Here is a 21852-nt window from a genome sequence, read left to right on the forward strand (position 1 = left end):
AGCTGCTCTCTTGAGAATGGGCTGAGGCGGCAGGGCAGAAACAGGGAGACCATTTAGATGGAGGCCACGGCAACCATCTAAACGTTTTGTGTCCCACTGCTTCCCCAGTACATGGCATGCTGCCTGGCACAGAGCAGGCACTCGGCAAATCCGTCTTGAATGATGTGTGAATTAAGGAGGCCCAAATACCAGTTCTCAGACTAGTGCATGGGCTACGAGGAGAAGATACAGAAAAACAGATTTTAGGCATTGCTGCCGGAGATCCGAATCCAGTTAGTTTTTCTTTCTTTCTTTTTTTTTTAAATTAATTACTTATTTTAAAGATTTATTTGAGAGAGAACGCACACGTGCGTGTGAGTGTGCAAGGGGCGAGGGAGGAGCAGAGGGAGAAGGGGAGAGAGAATCCTCAAGCAGACTCCCCGCTGAGCATGGAGCCCGATATGGGGCTTGATCCCATGACCCTGAGATCGTGACCTGAGCTGAAATCAAAAGTCAGATAATGCTTAACTGACTAAGCCACCCAGGAGCCCCTCCAATTGGTTTCTAATGAGAAAGAGGAATCTGGATTTTCAGTGGAGTGTGCTGGTAATTCTAAGCATCAGGTCTGGCCTTCTGTGTAGGAATACTTTGGCTGCAAGTAACAGAGACTGACCAACAATGGCTTAAACAAAGAGGGTTTTCTTTATATTTACAGGAATTCTGGAGGAGGATGGCTGCTGGCATTGGCTTGGTCAAATGATGACAGGGTCAGTGCTCTGAGATGCTCTTGGCCTTTTTCTCATGGTAGCAAGATGGCTGTTGTGGCTCCAGGCATCACATCCTCAATCAAGGCAGGAAGAATGGAGGGGCAGGGAGGTGTTACCCACATCTGACTCTTTCATCAGAAAAGCATAATCTTTCCCAGAAGCTCCTATAGACTTCCTCTTAAATTTCACTGGCCATACCTGGTCACAGGTTCCCCTCCCCCCAAGCTGCAAAGGAGGCTGGAACAGTAGGAATTGGGATTTACACCCTCCACAGTGGGAGGCAGCCAGAGAGAAGGGGAGTAGACGTGGGCGGCTGCCATGGCTCCACTGGACAATGTGGCTTCATCTCCATGGCTTGCTGTCTCCACGGAGCACCTCTGGGGACCACTGAGTAAATCTCAACCATCCTCTCTGAGAGGCCTACTCCATCCTACATGCTCTGTCTTGCTTCTTTCCACATGTCTGCACAACACATAGCCTGGTGGGGGAGACTTTGGGGAAATGGTGGCCTTTATTTGGGGTTGTGCTTTAGGGTTGCTCTCACCTGGCAGACATCTAAAATAGCATTACCACGTTCTCACTAAGACACAGTCAAGAACCTTTTAGAGCTTGACTCAACACACACACCCACACTGGCACACACACAGCCTGTCTATTTACACTGGCGGGCACCCCACCCAGGAAAAGGGCAACGTCTGTGGTCATCCTCAAACCACTCAGTTAGGAGTTAAGACCAGGATGACCTCTTTCCCCCTCCACGTCCCACTTTTGGTCCAGGAATAAAATAACATTCCAGCGGCAGCTTTTTCTGGCAGTTTTTTTTTGGGGGGGGGTGAAAGGAAATGCTTTGTTAACACTGCCCCATCACCTGAAATGGTGGGTTTGCAAAGCCAGAGCCAGGGATTTTATTCTTCATGGGGGGAAAAGAGAAACTGGCCTGGTTTATTCTCTAAATCTTTAACAACGGGATAGAAGCGAAAGGTTGAAAAATGTGGTCTCGTGTGTGGAGGGATTTTCGAGGAAGAATGAGTGAATTCACTGGAGCTGGCTCAGGTGGTGGACACCAGGCAGGGGCTGGAAATGGGGGTGCAAAGGAGCCTTTCTGTAAGGGTGGCGGTGGGGCCTTCAAGCCCCTGTTCATATTTCCGGAAGGCCCCTGGAAATTACTTTATATTTGTTCTCCATAGGCTTCAGGAAAAGGTAAAATAATTTTTTTTTGGCTAGAATTGCATCCGAACGGTGGGGTAAGAAAATGCAGATTGGTGATGCTATACTTCTCCAGTGACAATGGCAATTACATCACCGACATAATTTGCTCGGCAAATGTCTTCCCAGGCCTGAGGGCCCTGGAACGGGGTGGAGAGCCCTTGGAGCTGCAGAGGCAGGGTGTGGAATGCCCAGGGCAGAGATTCCTGGCAGTTGGGGGGCAGAGGTGGCCCCAGGGACGATGTTTCTGGTATTTACTACACCTGGCTGCTTACAGTGTGGTCCTTAGGCCAGCGGCTCAGGAGCTGGTTAGAAACGCAGCCTCTCAGCCCCCACCCGAGATCTACGGAGTCAGAAGCTGTCCTATAACAAGATCCCCAGTGATTCGTAGGCACAATAAAGTTTGACAAGCGCTGTTCTAGACTTCTGGGAGCAGGAAGCCTGCAGCCCTGGTTAGGTGTGGTTACAAGGCCCAGACAGGAGGGCTGTGGAGGGGAAAAAGCAAAAGCATGGGTGTGGGGGAAGCTGGCCCACTCTAAGGAGCTGTCCTTGTTAGTACTCTTGTGACCTGGCAGGATGTGAGCCCCAAGGCCGCCTTGGGAGCGACCCCGCCCTTCCTCACCGAGGACAGCTGCCCTTGAACCATATTCCCCTCAGCTGGCTTTCAGAGCAGGTGTTCTGAGGTGCTCTACTTAGTTGCCCCACACGCGGCTGCAGGTAAAACCACAATCAGGGAAGTTTTCTGAGAGCAGGGAGCTGGGCTGCCCAGAGAAGCAGGGCTCCGTGGGGCCTGGGCAAAAAGGGGGCCTGCTCCGGCCAAAGAGGTGCCTTTCTCTCCTTCCCAATTCTGCCAGAAAAATCTCAGCTCAGAAGCTCCTTCAGGGAGAGGTGCCTTGGGAAAGTTTTCTCGGCAGCAGCTTCCTTTAGGAGCAGAAGCAGTGAGTGCTCAGAAGGAAAAGCCTGGGAGCTTAGCGCCCCCACCCCCCAGCTTCTTGGTGGGTGGGAAGGAGGGCTCTGGCCCTCTGGGGCATTTTCACAAGAGCAAGCATGCACATCACAGATGTCCCCAGGCTGGGGGCTCAGGGCTGCCAGATGCAGAAGGGCTGGAGGAGGGCGTGGGGGCCAGGGGTGGGCCGCTCGCTCGGGCCGGGCCTCAACAACCCTGCGCTACAGAGCTCTCTCCTCACTGCTTAGCGTGGCGATTCTCCGCAGGTTTTCCCTGACTTTGATGAATTCGGGAGCATGGTCCTCTTCTTTCTCTGGTGGTTTTTCCAGCTAAAGGAGAGAAGAAACAGAAGTGTGAAGTGGGGGCGCCTGGGTGGCACAGCGGTTGAGCGTCTGCCTTCGGCTCAGGGCGTGATCCCGGCGTTATGGGATCGAGCCCCACATCAGGCTCCTCTGCTATGAGCCTGCTTCTTCCTCTNCCTCTCCCACTCCCCCTGCTTGTGTTCCCTCTCTCGCTGGCTGTCTCTATCTCTGTCAGATAAATAAATAAAATCTTTAAAAAAAAAGTGTGAAGTGGGTGTGTTGGGGGGGTTGGCTAGGGGAAATTCCTATTCCCCAAACCACAGTGTTTGGAGCAGGGATCCTCTCTGGGGAAACAGAACTGGGGAGCAGCTTTGCCACCAGCCTCGTGGCTGGGGTGACAGAGCATAAGACTAAGTTTTCCCTGGGAAGCTTCGTGCAAATCTGCAAATCGCTTTCCTCAGCGGGGCCTCAGGTTCCTCCTCTCTAAAATGGGAACGCCCCCTGGCTCGCAGGGCGGCAGTGAGAATGGAACCAGGACCAGCGTGCGATAGATTGGGCTGATAAGAGAACTGAGGTTCAGAGAGGGGAGGTCACGGGCTCAAAGTCACACAGCAAAGCAAGTGGCAGAGTGAGGACTTAGGCCAGTGGGGGACGGTTGGTTGAGTCCTCATTTTGCATCGTCATCTCCTCCTTCTTGCCAGCTGCGGCCACATGCAGGGCTCCTCCGGGGGGGGGCGGGGGGCAGGGGGGAAACAGTCCCTCCCGGAGGAGGCTGGAGCCAGGGCTGGGCGCTCCCACCCACCTGGTTCAGCCTCTGCTGCCGTCTCAGCAGCTCCTGCTCAAAGGGGCACTGCAGTCGCTTGGCCTCTAGCTCTTCCTTCTTCTTCTTGATGAGCTGGTTCCGCCTGCGGTGCTCCAGGACACGCTGCAGCTCCGGCTTGCTGTCCACGCCCAGACCCCTGGGTGGGGGGAGCCGTCAGGAGACCCCAACTTCCCCCTCCCCCAGTCTCAGGGCTGCACCCCGTAGTGACACCAACCTATACCATTGTGTCGTACAACCCCCCTTGCAGCCCCAGGAGGTGGTCCCATTCCTGTCCCCTTATAGGGAGGCTCCTAGGACTTAAGACACCAGCCCAAGCCACAGCTGGGAAGGGGCTGAGCGAGGATTTGTACCCAGGCCTGTCTGATGGCAGAGACCAGGTGTTATGTCATTTCCGGTTATGTGCTCAGGATATGTTTCTAGAGGTGGAATTGCTGGGTCAGTCTCTTTTAAAAGATTTTGGATACATATTTCCATCTGCCCCTTAGGAAAGGCTCTCCAATTTATACTCTGTTATCAGTGTACAAGAGCATCTATTTCTCCACACTGTCACCATCCAGCCTTTTTATATCTGAGAATCTGGTAGGCAAGAAATAAAATCTGGTTTTCATTTGTGTTTCTCTTATTCTTAGTTACATGGAATAATAGCCTTTGAGATGTGTACTGGTCATTTGAATTTCTTCTTTTGTGAACTAACTGTACCTATCTTTGTTCATTTTTTTTCCTTATGGGTTTATAAGTGATATGTACACATACTTTTGTCTGTTTTATATTGCAAATATTTCCCTGATTTGTCTTTAGGCTTTTGTTTTTTTCTATGGTGGTGGTGTTTTTTGACATTAAGAGGGATGACTCTAAAAAACATTCGGAGAAAATACACATGATACACTAAGCAAGAAAAATAGAACCCACTGAAGATAGAAAATGACACCTGCTGGAAGGTCTTGCACAGAGCTGAAAATAGAATGAGAATCCTAGCCCGGGCCAATACCAGAAAGCGCCAGTAGAGGGAGCTGCAGAGGCGCCGGCGCCTTCCTCTTGGTGCTAGCCAGCTGGGAGGTATTTCCCAGGCCTCCTTCACATTCCCTCCGTTTCTGAGTCCCAGCCCTGCCACCGCAAGCCTGTCTCTTTCTTTCATTGCACCCCTGGCCTCCCTGCTCCACTCATGCCCTCCTCCCCCCCGTGATTTTGACAACCCTGCTTGAGACCCTTTCCAGGTCAACACATCTCCTCTGGCCAGCCTCAAAGTTGATGCTACAAACACCCTGAGCTAATTGTGTCTCCTCTCTCTTCGCACATGCTCTTCCCTTTGTTGGGAACATACTTGCTTCCACCAGCTGATGCTCACCTCCTAGTCTGGCTGACACCTGCCCACCCTTCAGGCTTCAGCTGACCATCCTGTCCTCTGTAAGGTCACCTTGGACCACTCCCAGGTGTGTCTTCTGAGCTCCCAGGCCCATTTATGCCCTCACCATAGCATGTGGTTATGCATCCATCCCCACTGTGAAGGCAGGAACTGGATCCTGTTCCTTCTTGTGCCCAGGTCTGGACACCGTGCCTGGCACATAGTAGGTGCTCAGTAAATGTATGTGGAGGGCAGGCATGAGTGGTTAGCTGGGAGGGAGAGCAGGGCTCTTGGGGATCACTGGGAACTAGACCCTCAAGGTTTTTGTGGTGACTGTGTGGGGTACCCTCAGCCCTGTGTTGCACAAGGGGCACCTCTGAAAGGCCCAGCAGGTCTGAGGAGATGCTTGCCAGGCAGAGGCAACCGAGCTCCGTTCCCACCTTCTATGGTTCATGAGCAGCTCTCGGTGCAGCTCCTGGTGGCTCCGGGAGGCCTTCACAGGGTTCAGCAGCTTCTTGGGCTTGATGAGCTCTGGATTCCATTCTCTGTACTCGGGCCTGGCCATCAGGCCCCCGATGTCCGCCCGCTCCCTCTGGATCTCCGAGTACATCGAGGCTGTAGAGACAGTGGGGGTTGGGGTTGGTCAGAGCAGGATCCACCATCTCCCCCACCCCCATGGGGCACAGCTGAAGGCTTCCGATGTTAGACGGGCTTCGGCCATCTGCCACTGTGCAGCTCTGGGCCGACTACCTGACCTTCTGAGCCTTGGTCTCCTCATTTGTGAGATGGATATGATTGTAAGGATCGGAGATGCTGTTGGTAAAGCGGGGTGTGGGGGTGAAACACCGGGGTACAAACTATGGGTTGACACATGCATATGTTTTTGGTCTGATTTTGGAGAAAACAATATCCTATAAAAAGAATTATGCTTGAGTTTCTGTTTTTCAGTGCACGTTAAATCAGAAAAAGAAAAGATACTTAAAAAAAACAGTGTGCATTTATAAAATTTGGATGAATATAGTGATAAAAAGGAACCATCACCCCATATTGTCCAGTTTCCCTCTCCATCATTCCACATTCTCTAGGGAAGCGTCCAGCTTTGCAGTTTCTCCAGATCAGAGAGGAGAGTATGAAATCCCAGAATGGCTATGTCTCTAATTACAAAGTGATGGCTGTCATCTTTAATGCAGTTAGCTGGCTTCTTGATAGCCTTGCTTCCACCACAGCGCCTTGAAATTTGTCAGCTTACTTGAAATTCGGGCAGAAGGGCCCCTGCCCCTACAAGCTAGCTCTGTATCCTTGTGACACCCCAGAACAAGCTTCTATGCATGTGTCTGTGTGTGTGTGTGCACTCGCGTGCATGTGTGAGACTGCACGTGCGTGTGTATGCACATGTGTGTGCATGTGTGAGAGCGTGTGTGTGCGTGTGTGTGTGTGTGAGAGAGACAGAGACAGAGAAAGGAAGACTTCTTAAGAAAAAGTCTCCAGGGGCGCCTGGGTGGCGCCGTCCTTAGGCGTCTGCCTTCGGCTCAGGGCGTGATCCCGGCGTTATGGGATCGAGCCCCACATCAGGCTCCTCCGCTGGGAGCCTGCTTCTTCCTCTCCCACTCCGCCTGCTTGTGTTCCCTCTCTCGCTGGCTGTCTATCTCTGTCAAATAAATAAAATCTTAAAAAAAAAAAGTCTCCAAGGGATGGCACAGTCTGGCTACCAGCTTTGTTTAGTAATGCAAATGAAAATTGAGGCATTGGTTCTGCTCCCTATACTCAATGCCAAGCACTGGCATAAACAGCAGTTCTCCAGGTAAACTAGCTAGGGATGGTGGTATGCACAAAAAGCTGGAAGTAGATAATAGACCAGTGGGGTTGGGAAATATGGGAGGAGGGTGGTGGTAGGGTATAAATTGCAAGGTGACATGTCAGGGAATGTCGGCATCAAGGGGGGAGATTATGTTTTGCAAATGGTGGCTCACCAGACACATGTTTGGCATTTCTATTATTACCCATTGCAGGGTGCTGTTTGGAGGATTAAGCGAGATCACATTTGTAAAGGTGCTGTGTAAACTGGAAAACGTTTAATTATTACAAGATACTTTGGAAGTAGCCAGATGAAGTGTCAGAGCATAAAACATACCTGCTAATTTTTTTTTCTTGAATTCACATTCTCAGAACTGCTTCTGAAATGAGAATTCTAATTCCTTTTCTTCTCTGTCTTCATAAGGCTGTTATTTTCAGGTTCTATTCTTCCCAGGTCTGGTTTTTAAAGATTGTGGTAGTATATTTGATAGTTAAAAATGGGTACTTGACAAAATAAACAGTTGGCTATATCAGCTCCATCATCTTTTAAAAATGTGGACTTTTTTTTTTAAAGTAAACTCTACACCCAACGTGAGGGTTGAGCTCATCACCCCAAGATCAAGAGTCGCATGCTCTACTGACTGAGCCAGGCAGGTGCCCCTAAAATGTGGATATTTTCTTACTCTGAGGGCTTACTTTGTCTGGGAGCCAATGCATTAGAACACTCTGATTCAGACTGGAGTTTGGGGAATTTTTTCCCCTTCTGCTTCCTATTCCCATGACCAGTCCCACCAAATCTTTATCTGAGTGGTTTTCAGCTATCCTCTTTACTTCCTGTGTGCTCAGTTCTCATCCCATCCAGCCCATTATCACACCACACTTAAATAACTGCTGTAGCTTCTTGGCTGTTCACCCTGCTTTAGTCCCTTGGTGTCCCAAACCTTCTAGAACTGCATAATTTTTTTAAAAAGATTTTATTTATTTGTCAGAGAGAGAGAGAGCACAAGCAGGGGGAGCTGCAGGCAGAAGAAGAGGGAGAAGCAGTCTCCCTGATGAGCAGGGAGCCCGATGTGGGACTCGATCCCAGGACCCTGGGATCACGACCTGAGCTGAAGGCAGACACTTCACCGACTGAGCCACCCAGGCATCTCTAGAACTTCATATTTTTCATCAGTCACACCATCTTTGAAATTACTAACTGTATTGTATGTTAGCAAAGCCATAAGGCAGGAAACAAATAAGTTGCATAACTTTAGGAAAGAAGAGGGCAGAATTAATTTGCTTAAGGTATCACTATATACCCAGAATTCCCTAGTGAATTAACAGAAAATGAGAGAATTCAATAGCGTGGACAGATACAAAGTAAGTACACAAAACCAAGGGCTCCTGCATAACAGGAATGACCATTGAGAACGTACACAATAAAATCATTCATTCATTCTACAATATGTTTTGAGTTCCTACAATTTGCTGGGTTTCGTGGTAGGCACTGCACACACGAGGTGAATTAAGCAAACAAGTTTCCTGCTCTCACAGAGCTGACATTGTATTGGGGGGCAGACAGTAAGCATGTACACAAACTAATAAAAACTAGTGATTGCAAATTGCCAGGAGCCCACTGAAGGAACCAGGGAGCTGGGTTAGAGACTAACAGGAGGACCCACCTTCTGCCCTGTGCCCTGGGAGGGTCTCTCTGAGGAGCTGACATTTCCGATCTGAGGATGGAGAAGAAGGAAGGAGGGTGTTTGGGGGCAGAAGGGGGGAACAGCCTGTGTGACTCATGTACCTTGCACAAGCTTGGTCTGTTCAGGGAACAAAAAAAGCAGTATGTCTGGAGTGGCATGAGTGAGTGAGTGACAGGGAGAGTGGTGTGAGGGGGGACGGGTGGGTTCAAGTCAGGGAAAGAGTGCGTCTCCTTCGATGTTTAAAAAGGTCATTCTTTCTGGCGTGTGGGGAGAAACTGTCAGCAGGTTTTGGGAAATTTTTACTGAAATGACTTTGGTTTCTTTGACTTCCACCGGGCACTCGTTGGGTCTCCCTCCTGTTAAATTCCGGAGGAAAAGCATCTGATTGGCCAGGCTGAGACTCTTCACCCCATAGGTCACCAGCCAGCCAATGGGCGGGCTGCCCCAGGGCCAGCCCCTCCCCCGCCCCCGCGGGACTCTTTCCTCCTACTCCTGCTTGGAAGAGGGGCCCTGTGTGTATATAGCCAGTCCTGCACCCAAGTCCAACCAGTGATCAGCTCCGGCTCCGGCCCTTTTTATTTTATTTTATTTTTTAAATGAAATCAGCATGTAGCTGTGGGGGATGGTGTCTTCCTGAGGCTAGGGCGGTGTGGTGGTTCAGGCAGGGAACCCGAAGGATGTGGCTGGTTCTTCAGACCACAACTGCAGGCTGGGAAAACCGCTGCTTTTGCCAGCTGCAGAAATGACACGCATGAGATTTGTGGACAAGCTCGTGGGGGCCCTCCAGGACTCAGAGAGCCGCTCAGCCAGCCTTACTGCCTTTTAGTTTAGTGAAAAGAGGCCCCTGTCAAAGAACCTCACACAGGTGCTGGAACGACAGGGGCTGCTCAGCAAAGCCCAGACGCTAGGCGAAGAAAATCCGGGCTGCCCTGGGTTGGGGAAGGGGCAGGTGGGCCTACTGAGCAGAGGTGGGGTCCAATCCCAGGGCTGCTCTGGCCGGGTCTCGCAGGCAGCTGGGGCGACCCGAGAGATCAGAGACCCTCAGGGAAGTGGCCATGATGGGGGCAGAGTGTGAGGTCGCCTCTGAAAAGACAAAGATGAATGCCCAAAAGAAGAGCTGGAGGAGAAGAGGGGGAGGCCAATGGAGGAGAAAGTGAAAAGGCCAGTGAAAAATCCTTCACTGGCTGTCAAAGAAAAGCAGAATGAAGCTTAGGTGTATAGACACTGGAGCCTTGCAGACCTGGATTTGAATGTTGGCTCTGTCCCTTCTTAGCCTTGGGCAAGTTTGCCTTTCCTCTGCAGCAGAAGTCCACAAACTAAGCCTTTGGACCAAATTCAACCGCTTTGGAACACAGCCATGCCCACGCATCACTTACTGTCTATAAGGCTGCTTTCCTCGAGAACAGCAGAGTCGAGAATGTGCATCAGCTGCTCTCATGCAGCATCCTTCCTCATGAGGTTGTTGCAAAATAAATGAGGGGATCCTTGCTTGGTGCTTGGCAAGTGCCTAGCACAGAGTTGAAGACTCAATAGGGCTACTTATCTGGGCAGCCAAATACATCAGGGCAGGTTGTGCACTGCACAACTCTAGGGCCTCACTCCTGTGAATTCAACTATGAGTGGAGCCCCTGGAATTGCACAGTGTGGCCACCCCATTAGCTGTTATTAACAATTACCAATAAATCCCGGTCCTAGTCTTGGATGGAGCTTTCTTATCCTCTTTAGAAACAACAGTGATTTAATCAGTGGCTCTTAACCCTGGCTCCATATTGGCAACACCAGAGGAAGTTTTAAAAATACCAGTGCCTGAGTGGCATCCCAGGGATTCTGATGTCATTGGCCTAGGAGGCAGCCTGGCCTTTGGGATTTTAAAAAGCTTCCCAAGAGATTCCAATAGTCAGAAGTTTTGTAAACCATGGAGTTTAAAAATAAAAAATCTTTGCTTCGGCCTGAGTGATTTCAGCTGACTGATTGACCTGGTTATGGTGGGCAGGGCTGGTTAAGGTCATAGTTCTCAGCCTCTGGGTGACCTTGGATGGGTCTTAACCTCGAGGACCCTCCTTCTCTGTAAAATCATGATGCTGTGTAGACGGAATGAGCCAAGCTGGGCAGGGGCAGGCGCAGCCAGTAGGTGACAGCTAAAGTGAGTATCTTACATGACTTCAAGATGGGCAAATTATTCTTGCTTACTCTGCAGACTGTGGGACTGACTTCATCTTTGGGGGCAGGGTGGGGTGGGTAGTAAAAGGTCAGGGGAGAGATTGGGAGCTTCTCCCTTGGTTCTTCCCTGTTTCTGCTTAACCCAAGAGGTTCCACAGCTCTTCCCCAGGGCCTCTGCAGACACCAGCCCCATGCCAGGCACGGCTCAGCTGGGATCACTAAGTTCTCCCAGCATGAGCTCATGAGCCGCTGGGGCTGCGTGGCTGATGTGATGGTGGTGGCTTTGAAACCAAACAATGGCAGCCGCCCTGGACGCAGGACAGCACTGAGGAGAGACTGAAGGGAAGGAGTGGTGGTGGAGACCTAGGTCCCAGTGGATTCTGAGGTAAGGCCTTAATGTCCCCTTCATCTGCCTCTCTGCCCTGGTGGCTCTGGTTCTGTCTTTGATGGCATCAGTTATAACAAATGACACATGAGCCAGTCAAGCAGCAAGGTTAAGGCAAATGTTTTGGAGGAGACAGGCTGGGGTTGGATCATGGTGGGTTACTCCCTGTTAGCTGTGTGACCTTGGGCAAATAGCTTCACCTCTCTGAGCCTCTGTTCAATGGGGATAATGGCCATACCTACTCATGGGGCTGTTTAGAGGGTGAAATGAGAAAATGTGCATGACATGGTTAGTCCAGTGCCTGGCACCGTGATACTCACAGAAAGCAAACTCTCCTTTCCTGAGGGTACCTGTGGTGAGCATTCAGCATTTGGTGAAGGCTCACTCACCTGCATCTGGATCTCACAATTGCCCTGGGAGGCTGTCAGAGGTACTGTTTTATTATGCTTATTTTGTAGATGAAAACTGCCAGAGGCCTGGCTGCTGGAGAACTCCTAGCCCAAGGGAAGTACAGACTCACCGGGAGCCCCAGGCCAGCCGGAGCCACTTTGGGCTTGAGCCAGAATCCACAGTCCTGTCTGCCCAGGGACTGGCCTTTGTTTAGGAGGGGACCAGCTGGTGGCTTTCCCTCTCCGGGGTGTTGGTCAGTCTTCCCTGCTCTCCCTTCCTGCACCTTTGTTCCTCATTACCACTCAAGCCGTGGGTTCAGGACACACGTGGGAGCTTCTTGGTTCAATATTTCAAGAGGCGGAAAGGTAGAGGAGGAGAGAGGCTTTTTAAATAATCACTGGCAAAGGAGAGAGAGGCGTTCAATGACAAGTGTGGCCACTGGGTTTCCCAATCCCTTCTTGCTTTTTTTCCTCCCAATAGGGAAAATGACCTTTTGTGTTTCACTGACCAGAGATCAAAGAACAGTGTTTTTGGTGGCCCCTGCCTGGAATCAGAGCTCCTTGTCCATTTGGATGCAGTTCCCCTACTCCATGGGAAAATGGTTCGAAAATCCTAAACATTTTGCTTTGGGTCCGCGGTGACCTCCCAGTTTGTGAGGAGAAGGTCTGGGTGGGCATTCGGGGGTTCGAATCAATTCCATAGCTGGACAGGAAGGCCCTTAGCCAGGCTGGTGCAGAGTATGGTGCAAGGAATGAGTGTCAGCAGACTAGATATTCCTGCTAGCCCACCAGTGGCATGACGCCAGCCATTCCACTCGGAATATGCCTCCAGAACAATCCTGGCAGGTACTTACCACCAAAGAAGCTTAGCGCCCCTCAGGGTCCAAGCCCCTGGAGATGCAGCTATTGGGGCTGCTCGCAGCTGGGGAAACCAGCCAGGTTTGGCAGCAGTTCCAAAAAGTGATACCCCGAACCCCTGGTTTCTAGCTCAGTCTGGGGGTTGCCTCTACTGCAAGGTGCTAGAGTTACCTTCCACAGGCAGTTCCCACGTTAGCACGCACGCGTGCCCGCATGCTGCGTGGAGCCCCTTGCGGCCAGGGCTCGGAAAGTTCTCACCACAGACCGATGAGGTGGCTGCTGTCACTACTCCTTTCCACCGAGGAAGACAGTGAGGCTCTGAGGGGTCATCTGACTTCCCCAGCTCACACAGCCAGTAAAGGAAGGAGCCTGAATTGAAGCTGGGAACTCTGGTGCCAAGACCTGGGTTCTCTGACTTGTGCCCTGCGGCACCCTGGCCTGTTGTCTGTCTAGTAATGAGGATTAAACCCGCTATGCTATGCAATAACAGACTTGGATGGGGGCTAGAGCCCGGGTACCCCAGCTCAAACAGCTCAGCTCCCCTGCCCCGGGGCTCCACGGCCCTCTGTCCAGTCCCTTGAACCTCCTCCCACATGGCCCCTAGCTCCACAGCAAGGGAAACAAGAGAAACGGGCTTACTTCTCAGCTGCGTCTCCGGGAAGGGAACTCGGGAGCCGAGGCTGGGTCCCTCACTCCGCTGGGAAGTCCCAGGCTAGCAAGGAGGGCCGCCTCTGAAGGGCGGTTCTTAAACCCCTGAGGATGGCGGGCGGCTGCAGTGCCAGCGAGTGAGGCAGCTCTGCATTCCTGTTTATTCTGGTATCAATAAAAGGAACTGTTACTATAGTAACGGATATTTCACTTGGTGCACGGCCACTTCCACAATGCGGAACACCGCGTCCTAGCCACACGCTCGAGAGGCGCAAGTAAATACCTATTTGGTCAGATTGTGGAGGACCAAGAACCCTGCCAAGCTTTGTCTGAGCGAGGGCTTGCACAGAGGCATTTCCCTTGTTTCCAATGGGAGGGTCAGCGAGAGTGCATTCCAGAGCCTCCCCAGGGGAGGGAGAGCCGAGTTCCGGCCACAGTGCCCGAGGCTTCAGGAGGGAACCGGGCTCTGAGGTGGGAAGGGAGGGGGGACCGGCTGGGGCTCAGGTCTTGGTCATCCACTGACGGGTCAGGATCTCCATACATCTTATTTACTCCACGCTCTGAACTTCCTCTGAACTTCGGAGAGGAGCCACGGGGACATTGCACAGTTGAGAGTGTGAGGAAGGTGGAAGCTGATGAGATGTGGGCTGAGAGGGCCCTCGAGTCGGCCAGCTGGGCTCAGGCACCAGTTCTTTGGTGAAGGGTCTTGGTTGGCTAGAAGGCCATGAAGCCCAAGATGTCCATCAACCGTGAACAGGGGCAGTAAAAAGGCAATGTGTGTCCTCTTTGGCCTATGTTATTATATTAACTGACCTTTGTTGAGTACCTACTGCGTTCCCAGCACTGTTCCAAGTGCTGGGGCTATGGGGTGAATGACAGCCTTGGGCTCTGGGAACCTGTATTCACGGGTGGGCTGGGAGTCAGACAAAAAAGGAGATAAATCAGACACTTTGACCTGTGATGAATGTTGGGCTGAAAGTAAGACTGGGTGAAGTGGAGGGGAGGGGCTAAGTTCAGGAAGGGTGGACACCAAGGCACTGACCTTTTAGGGAGGCCTGGGTGGTGAGAAGGAGTCAGCAATGTGATGTGTGTTCTCATACGAGAATATTCCAGGGAGTGGGCAGAGCCAGCGGAAAGGCCCCAGGGTGGGACTGAGTCTGATATGGCGGAAGACGGCCAGCGGGGCTGGAGGGGGAGGTGGGGCATGGGGTTGAACAGGGAGGCAGGGAGCAGGTTGTGCCTGGCCTGGGAGGCCTTGACAAAGCCGGCCATCCTGGAGCCACTTAAATAAACTCAGTCACAAATTCTTGGATATGAAAGAATTTTCTAGAACCAACACATGTTCCTTTTTGTTACTTCTTCCTAAATTCTGCTGCTCTTGAAGTACTTTGAATGGTATCCTCCCCAGGCTTCCTGTCCTTCTGTGGCTTAATTTTACTAAATTCTGGTGGTGAAAGATTGCCGTTAAATTCTTGTCAAGCCACTCTTTGTTGCCACATGTTGTCTTGCTGTGGAAATGGCTCTTCTGGGCATTTCCCAGGGCCCACAGTGGCTGAACTGAACCAGTCCGGGTGCCCTCTGACAGCGGGGGGATAGGAGGGATCCTGGGGGAACCGACAGCTTCTGCTTGCCACCTACTCCAGCTTATTCCAAAGGAGCAGACTCTGAGTGTCCCCATGCCAGCAATGACCTTCATCTCCACTTCGATTCTCTTTATTGAAAGACTCTGATGACAGCCCCAGAGCAATGGAGAACCAAGGAGAGTTGGGCAGGCATCCCCCAAGGTTGGGCACCATTTTCCCCAGGCAGTTGGGACTCACTATGCCTGTTCCATTCAAGCTCTTTTCACAGTCCATCCCGTGTGCAAACCCGTCGGGCTTACCCACCAAACTGCCAGGCTGAGGGCTGGGGCTTTTCCTTTTCCTTCTTAGTATTCCTGTCCCACATGGACACCCCTGGACTTCTAATAGTAGCATCTTCCTGTGTGTGTGTGTGTGTGTGTGTTACTGTTTATAAGATGAACAGCTACCGCTCCCAAGCCACACCCCATCGGTAAGAGATGATGCCGTACCCACCATGGGGCTCAGTCAAAGCATGTCTATTTATTGGCCTAAAAAGATGTCTGGTACATGTTTGGTGAGAAATCAAACTGTAAAATCACATGTGGTATGATTCCTCCCCTCCCTTTTTTTTTTTCAAGTTACCGAAGTTAGTACGTACAGTACCTAGAGGACCAATCTGGAGGCATATATACTGAACTGCTGAAGTGGTCAGTTTTAAATCAATGTAACTCAAATGTCATGACTAGCCATCATTTGTGAAATAAGTGTTAAAGTGGAATTAAAATGGGCCATGCTCCTGGATTGCTGTATTGGAACTTATGAGGGAGGGGCCTACAAATCCGGATTTTTAACACGTCCCCCTGGGGATTTGTTTATCTCCATGAGTTTGAGAACCACTATTCTACAGCATAAAATTACAGGCCCTTCTCTTTAGTCACAATATTTCTGTAATGTTTGTGGCTTAAACAGAAAACCAAGCATACATTGCTTTTGCTCTCAGAAAACAATAAAGATTAAAAATATGAGAAAGAGCAACCTTTTCCAACCAATGATAGTTATGATTCACATCTGTTTCAGTCATGTCCATTTTGCGTATTGGAAAATAGAGGCCTTCTGGGCAAATGAGCCTTTTAGGAGTTTACTCCAGGTTACTGCCGAATTCAACCCCAGTTACTGACTCCTGACTTGGTTGATGGAGATTTCCCTGGAGGCCTTCCCATTCTCCCTAAAACTCCCTAAAGGAAGGACTCTGGAATACGAGGGGCCTAGAGATCAGAATTCCTGCTCAGCCCTGCGAGAACTGAAGGGGAATCCCAGAGGTTGAGCACCCCCCCCAACTCCCTTCTTGTCCCTTTGAAGTTTGTTTTCTTGGGAACTTAGAAGAGCCAAAAAGAAGGGGGGTAGTGAAGACCAGGAGAGGCAGTCAGGAGTGGGAGCTGGGGACTTTCCCTGCATCTACCATGGGCTGGAGCTGCAGCTTGCATTAAAAACAAAACAAAAAAACAACCCTCCAAAAACATTTTTCCTTTCATTTTTGCTCCCCTTTTTCCAAGCTCATAGGCGCCTGGAGCAGCTTATCTGGGTACACAAACATCAGACAAGAAGTTCCCATGGCAACTCCAAACTTCCTCCTCAGCGTTGTACTCAATCTCCAGGGTCCCTTTTCAAGGCCTCAGTGAGGTTTCTGAGAAACCACCCACAAAACAGCCTTAGGATCCAACCTTCTCCCCACCCCAATATGCTCAGTTGAAAGGACATGGTGGGGGGGGGGAGAAACTGTATTGGCAGAAAAACTTGTCATGGGATCCGTGGAGAGATTATGAAAGCAATGAGAGTTGCCTTTACAACAAATTTGAACCAGGAAGAATTTACCCGGTGGAGGGATTTCAAGTGTGCAAACAGGAAAGTGTCAGGGAGTGAGGAAGAACTAAGTTTTGTTTCAGAAAGCTGGCTCTCCACTCAGCTGGGGTGAGGCCTGATGAATCTGGTCTCTTAGCTGCAGAGGGGCCCTGGGGTGCCCCCTAGCCCCAGCACATTTTAACTCACTTGTAGCCTGGCAAATGATGGACAGTGGAGCTAAGGATGGGGAGAGGATTGTGTGTGTGTGTGTGTGTGTGTGTAGAGAGAGAGAGACAGAGAGGACCCTGGGCAGACCATAGCTTGTCAAGCCAAGCAAACTTCCATGATCGCTGGCAGTGGGGTTGCTAGATGTAGCAAATAAAAATGCAGTATGCTCAGTTAAATCCGAATTTCAGAAAAGCAACGATAATGTTTTTAGTATAAGCATATCCATACAATAGTTGGGTTATACTTATGCTAAAATATTATTGGTTGTGTATCTGAGGTTCTGATTTAACTGGACGTCCTGTATTTTTTTATCTGGCAACCCGGCCTGGCAGGCAGCGATGGAGGCTATGGCTGCCCCTCTGGCTATGGGGAGAAGCACGGCTGCTGATGTCCCCAGGTACCTGCGGTGCTGGTCCCCTGTCCATGCTGCAGAGAGATGCCTCCCTCCTTGCTGGGAAGCTGGCTGAGCTCCAGGTAGGATGTAGGTGGATCTCTACTACAGCCCTGCACAGCTTCCTGGGGATGGCCAAGTTATTCCCAGAGGTGACCCTTCCAGCTCAGCGGTGAAGAGCAGGGACTGTGGTGTCATGCAGAGACCACTCCTCGTTCCACTGCTGGGCAGCTAGTTGACCTTCAACTCCTCATTTCCTTATCTCTGCTATGGGGCAGACATTCTTTTGAGGAACAAAGGAGATCCTGCATGGGATGTCCTCACATTATGTGTCTCAGAGTCTGGGCTCCGAAGTGGTCGCTGTTATTTTGAAAACCCATTTAAAAGCAATAACAATTTTCATCCACATGAAAAAAGTGGGATTAAAGACTAGAGTTGACATAACCTCAGCAATGCAAAACAAACACAACCACACACACAAGCAAAGACTTTAAGGAGATACCCCCAAATGTTACCAGTATCTGCTTAGAGTTAGTGGGATTGTGGGTAAGGCTTCCCCTCCTTTATTCTCAATTTCCCAAAATAGTCATGGTGAACATGTAATACTTTAATATTAAAATATTTAAAAATAATGAAAAATTTTCTAGAAGCGTTCTCTTACTTGGAGCATGACTTGAGACTACTGTAAATGAAGATGGGTGGCTACCATTTTGGACTTGACTCCATAACCCCATTCTTGGGGGCTTCTAAAGGATGGGGGCTCTTGCCTCTTCACTAAATGGCCCAGCTGGATCCTCACCCGACTCTTCTTGCTTTTCTATGTGTGAGACAACCAGAATAGTGCTTCTACTCTGGCCCTGGGTTTGAATCTCAGAATCTCAGGTCCACCCTTGATGGGCTGTGTGACTTTAGACAAGTCAGGTTATCTTCTGAGCCTAAATTTCCTCATGTTTTTTTTTTTAAGATTTTATTTATTTATGTGACAGAGACAGCCAGCGAGAGAGGGAACACAAGCAGGGGAGTGGGAGAGGAAGAAGCAGGCTCCCAGCAGAGGAGCCTGATGTGGGACTCGATCCCGGAACGCCGGGATCACGCCCTGAGCCGAAGGCAGATGCTTAAGGACTGCGCCACCCAGGCACCCCTCCTCATGTTTAAAATAGGGGTTAATACTTCTTACCTCCCTGAGAGGAGGGACATATCTGTTATATTTATGAGTATATCCATGTGCCTTGCATGGGGGTAATATATAATGGTGGTCAATAAATATTGGTTGAAGGAATAAATGAATTACGTTGATGAGATGTCAGATGTTAGAGAATTCGGCAAAGCAGGTGACAATAACAAGTGATCAGCATTATTGGTCACTATTATTACTAATCTCAGGAGGTGTGCAGAGGTTGACATGGAGGGTCCTAAGTTTGCATGTGTTTTCTACCCCATAGTGGGAGAGAAGTGTTCTCTTAGCAGGACCATGGGCAAGCTGCCAAGCTCTTTGAAGCTCAGTCTCCTCATCTGTTAAATGGGGATGACAAACAGCAGTGATCTCGTAGGATTCTTAAGACCGAATGAACCAGCAGTGCCCAGCACAAAGTAAATACTCCCTCCGCGAGGCCCCAGTCAAAAGCCCTTCTTGTAGCTGCGTGTGGTACAAATACCGGGCAAGCATGTGGCCCCGGGAACGACTCTGCTATGTCTGCCAGTGAAAAATGTTGCCTTTTGAATGAGGTTCATGGCTGCAGCTCCAGGTTAGAGGGGACACAGGGTCTTCAGATTAGAGAGCCCCTCCTCATCTTTGCGAGAAGATTGCCAGTGGGTGGGAACACCTAGGAGGAGTGCTTTGCGGGGAAATCGCTGCCGGAGCTGGGATTTGAAATCGGATTCATCTAATTATAGAGCTCCTCCCTTTCTGCCTGCCCCAGCTTAGCCGGATTTAAGACCCTCCCCCAGGAAGGCGCCGGCAGTCCTGAAGTCTTGGCCAGTTCTTGTTTTTGGATTTAAGAGAACCGTTGTTCCAGTGTTCCCAAGCTGCAGCTCCGCGTGGGGGATCTCCGCAGGGCGTAGCCAGTCTAAGAGAGGCAGTCAGTCAGTCCCCGGTGGGGAGGGGGGGCCGGGGAGGGTCAGGGGGGTTGGTGGTGGGGCCAGGGCAATGGCCAGGCACGCCAATGGCTCCCCTCGTGCCTTCGGCTCCAGGGGTCTGCAGGCAGGACCGCTGAGTGGGGTGGGCTGTTTGTCCACGGCGATTCGGCAGATCATAGCTACCCCGTGAGCCCAAGTCCCCTGACGCTTTCTAAACCGGCAGGGACCCGCTCGAGATGGATTTTCACCTTCCCTAAACCTCTCTTTCCAAGCACAAAGTCCGGAAAGAAACGCCCCAAACGCTGACTGCGGGCATTCCTTTTCTTCTTTCTACATCTCTGGTTTTCCCAATTATTTTTACACTATGTGCCATGTTTGTTTCATTTTCCTAAATAAAAAATCTCTTATTGTCCTGAGTAGAAAAGTAGTATGTGCTTATTGCAAATAAGTAAACAGAAAGACAAATAAGAGAGAAAAAAGAAACACCTTGTCATCCAACTCTCATCCTTGAAAATAACCACCGTGTGTTTCCTTCTAAATCTTTTCCCCTTTACATGCATGTATATAGAAAAATGGTTTCTCCCCTTCCTGTAACTTGCTCTCTTGCCTTTCTGCGGCAACGTACGTTCCTCGCTGGACACCCCCAGCGGCTATGCGTCTGTGCTGCTTCACGCCCCACTGCGGGCAACCCGGGTCTTACCCATTTTCCACTCTCTCACGCCTGCAAACATCTTCGCGCGCATAAGAGACCCGCCAGGAGATGGAACCTCCCCGAACTTTGATAGTTGAGAAACCCGAGCGCGTGTGTATATGTCTGTGTTGGGGGGCGGCGCACTCACACACTGGAATAAAGCGATATAGCTAATGGTAGATCCCCCAAAGGAAGAATGGAGGAGGGAAAGAAGGAATGAAAGCAGAACACAGAAAAGTAATTTAAAAGAATGAAAGAAGGGAGGAAAGCAGAGCAATGAAGGAGGACCGAGGTGCCCGGCGGTGGGCTGGCCAGGTTGAGCATAGTGTGTCCGCCCTGCCCTCTCCCTCTCTCCGCGGCCTTGCCCTCACTTACCGGACCTGAGTAGCATGGCCCGGTAGAGACCCGTGGCCTCGGCGGGGTCCCGTGGCCGCTCACCCAGCCTCTGCGCCATGCGCCCGTGCGCTCGACTGCGGAGCCGGCACTGCGGACAGGGAGCGCGCGGGGGATAGTACTCCGGGCCGGGGCCGGAGCGCCTCCGCAGCCGTGACGCGAACCGAGGCCCAAACCCTGCTGCAGATCGAGTTTCCACCGGAGCCCCAGCGCCGCGCCGGGCGAGGAGGCACCGCGGGGGGAGGGATAGAGGGCAGGGGCAAGGGTAGGTATGCTGCCCGCGCAGCAGGCAGGGCACAGGTCAGGGTCCGATGCAAGGATTCCTGGCCCCGGGGTTCCAGGGCCAAGTGAGAACCTGATGTCCTGATTTCTAGCCTTGGTCTTCCACCTACTCTTCCTCATTTCTCCATTTCCCTGGCCGCTGGCCTCGTTGAATGCTACAAGCGGGTGTGGGATTTTGAAGTGGCATCCCTGGAATCACGTCCCAGTGCCACCAATTAATAACTGTGTGACCCCACGACTTAATTACCTAACCTCTTAGAGCCACAGTTTTCTCAGCTGTAAAATGGGGATAACCACAGTACTTATTATTTCCACAGGGTCACGAGGATAATATGTATGTGTATGCAGTAATGTATTACATATACTGACTATATGTATTATATGTAATCTTAGAACAGCGGCTAGGGCAGAACAAACACTATACTGGTATTAAAAAAAGTGTTTTGGGGCGAGTGGCACTGAGAAGCAGGGAGCTTTACTGTAGGAGTAAAGTTGTGGTGGGACTCCACCAGATTGATTTCTCCCAGTTGTTACAATCCCTTTAATAGCCAGAGATGGGAGGACCAACCAAAAGAGTCTAAAGGTGGAGGAGCAAAGTCAACCAGACATATAAGAAACTGACAATTCTGATTATCTCCTCTGTTTGGTGTGTGCTAAGTTTCTTCTAATATAAAAAGTAATGTTCATTGTGTACTTTATGTCCTATTTCATTTTAACTTCACAACCCTTTGAATTAGTGTCTATCAGCCTTCCAATTTTGCAGATGAGGAAACTGAGGCTCACAGAGGGTAAGCAATTTATCTGGGATCAGTCGTTCTGGGACACACACACTCAGGTAGCCTGACCCCAGACTTGGGCCGCTCTACTCTGCGGCCCCTCTGCTTTGTCATTTACACTGCACAAAAGTGCTGAAGGGTAGGTATTATCTCCAGTTGAGAGATGAAGTCGTTGAGACTCGGGGGAGCTCAGGTGGCTTACTCATGCTCACATAGCTAGTTGGCGGAACCAAGCCTCAATCCAGTTCCCTGCCCACACCACTAGTCTAAAGACCCCTGGAGCTGTCCACGGTACTGCATGGCCTCTGTTCAAGGCTGTGCCTGTGTGCG

The 21852-nt window shown here is 50.7% G+C and overlaps 1 protein-coding gene across 2 annotated transcripts; it reads right to left on the reverse strand.

The window, feature by feature from the left end:
- Positions 1 to 658: 658 nt before the first annotated feature.
- On the reverse strand, positions 659 to 20578 carry FAM107A (family with sequence similarity 107 member A). Of its 2 annotated transcripts, none has more exons than XM_011231553.3 (4): positions 20447 to 20578; positions 5806 to 5980; positions 4003 to 4159; positions 659 to 3227 (listed from the first exon to the last, which is right to left on the reverse strand). In XM_011231553.3, exons 1-4 carry the CDS (start codon positions 20523 to 20525, stop codon positions 3120 to 3122), a joined length of 519 nt encoding a protein of 172 aa, XP_011229855.2. In that variant the 5' UTR covers positions 20526 to 20578; the 3' UTR covers positions 659 to 3119. The 2 variants fall into 2 exon arrangements, with proteins under 2 accessions (XP_011229855.2, XP_002913578.1); XM_002913532.4 differs by lacking the exon at positions 20447 to 20578 and adding an exon at positions 13276 to 13433.
- Positions 20579 to 21852: the final 1274 nt, after the last annotated feature.

This window comes from Ailuropoda melanoleuca, chromosome 4 (assembly GCF_002007445.2).
Source record: "Ailuropoda melanoleuca isolate Jingjing chromosome 4, ASM200744v2, whole genome shotgun sequence".
NCBI lineage: Eukaryota > Metazoa > Chordata > Mammalia > Carnivora > Ursidae > Ailuropoda > Ailuropoda melanoleuca.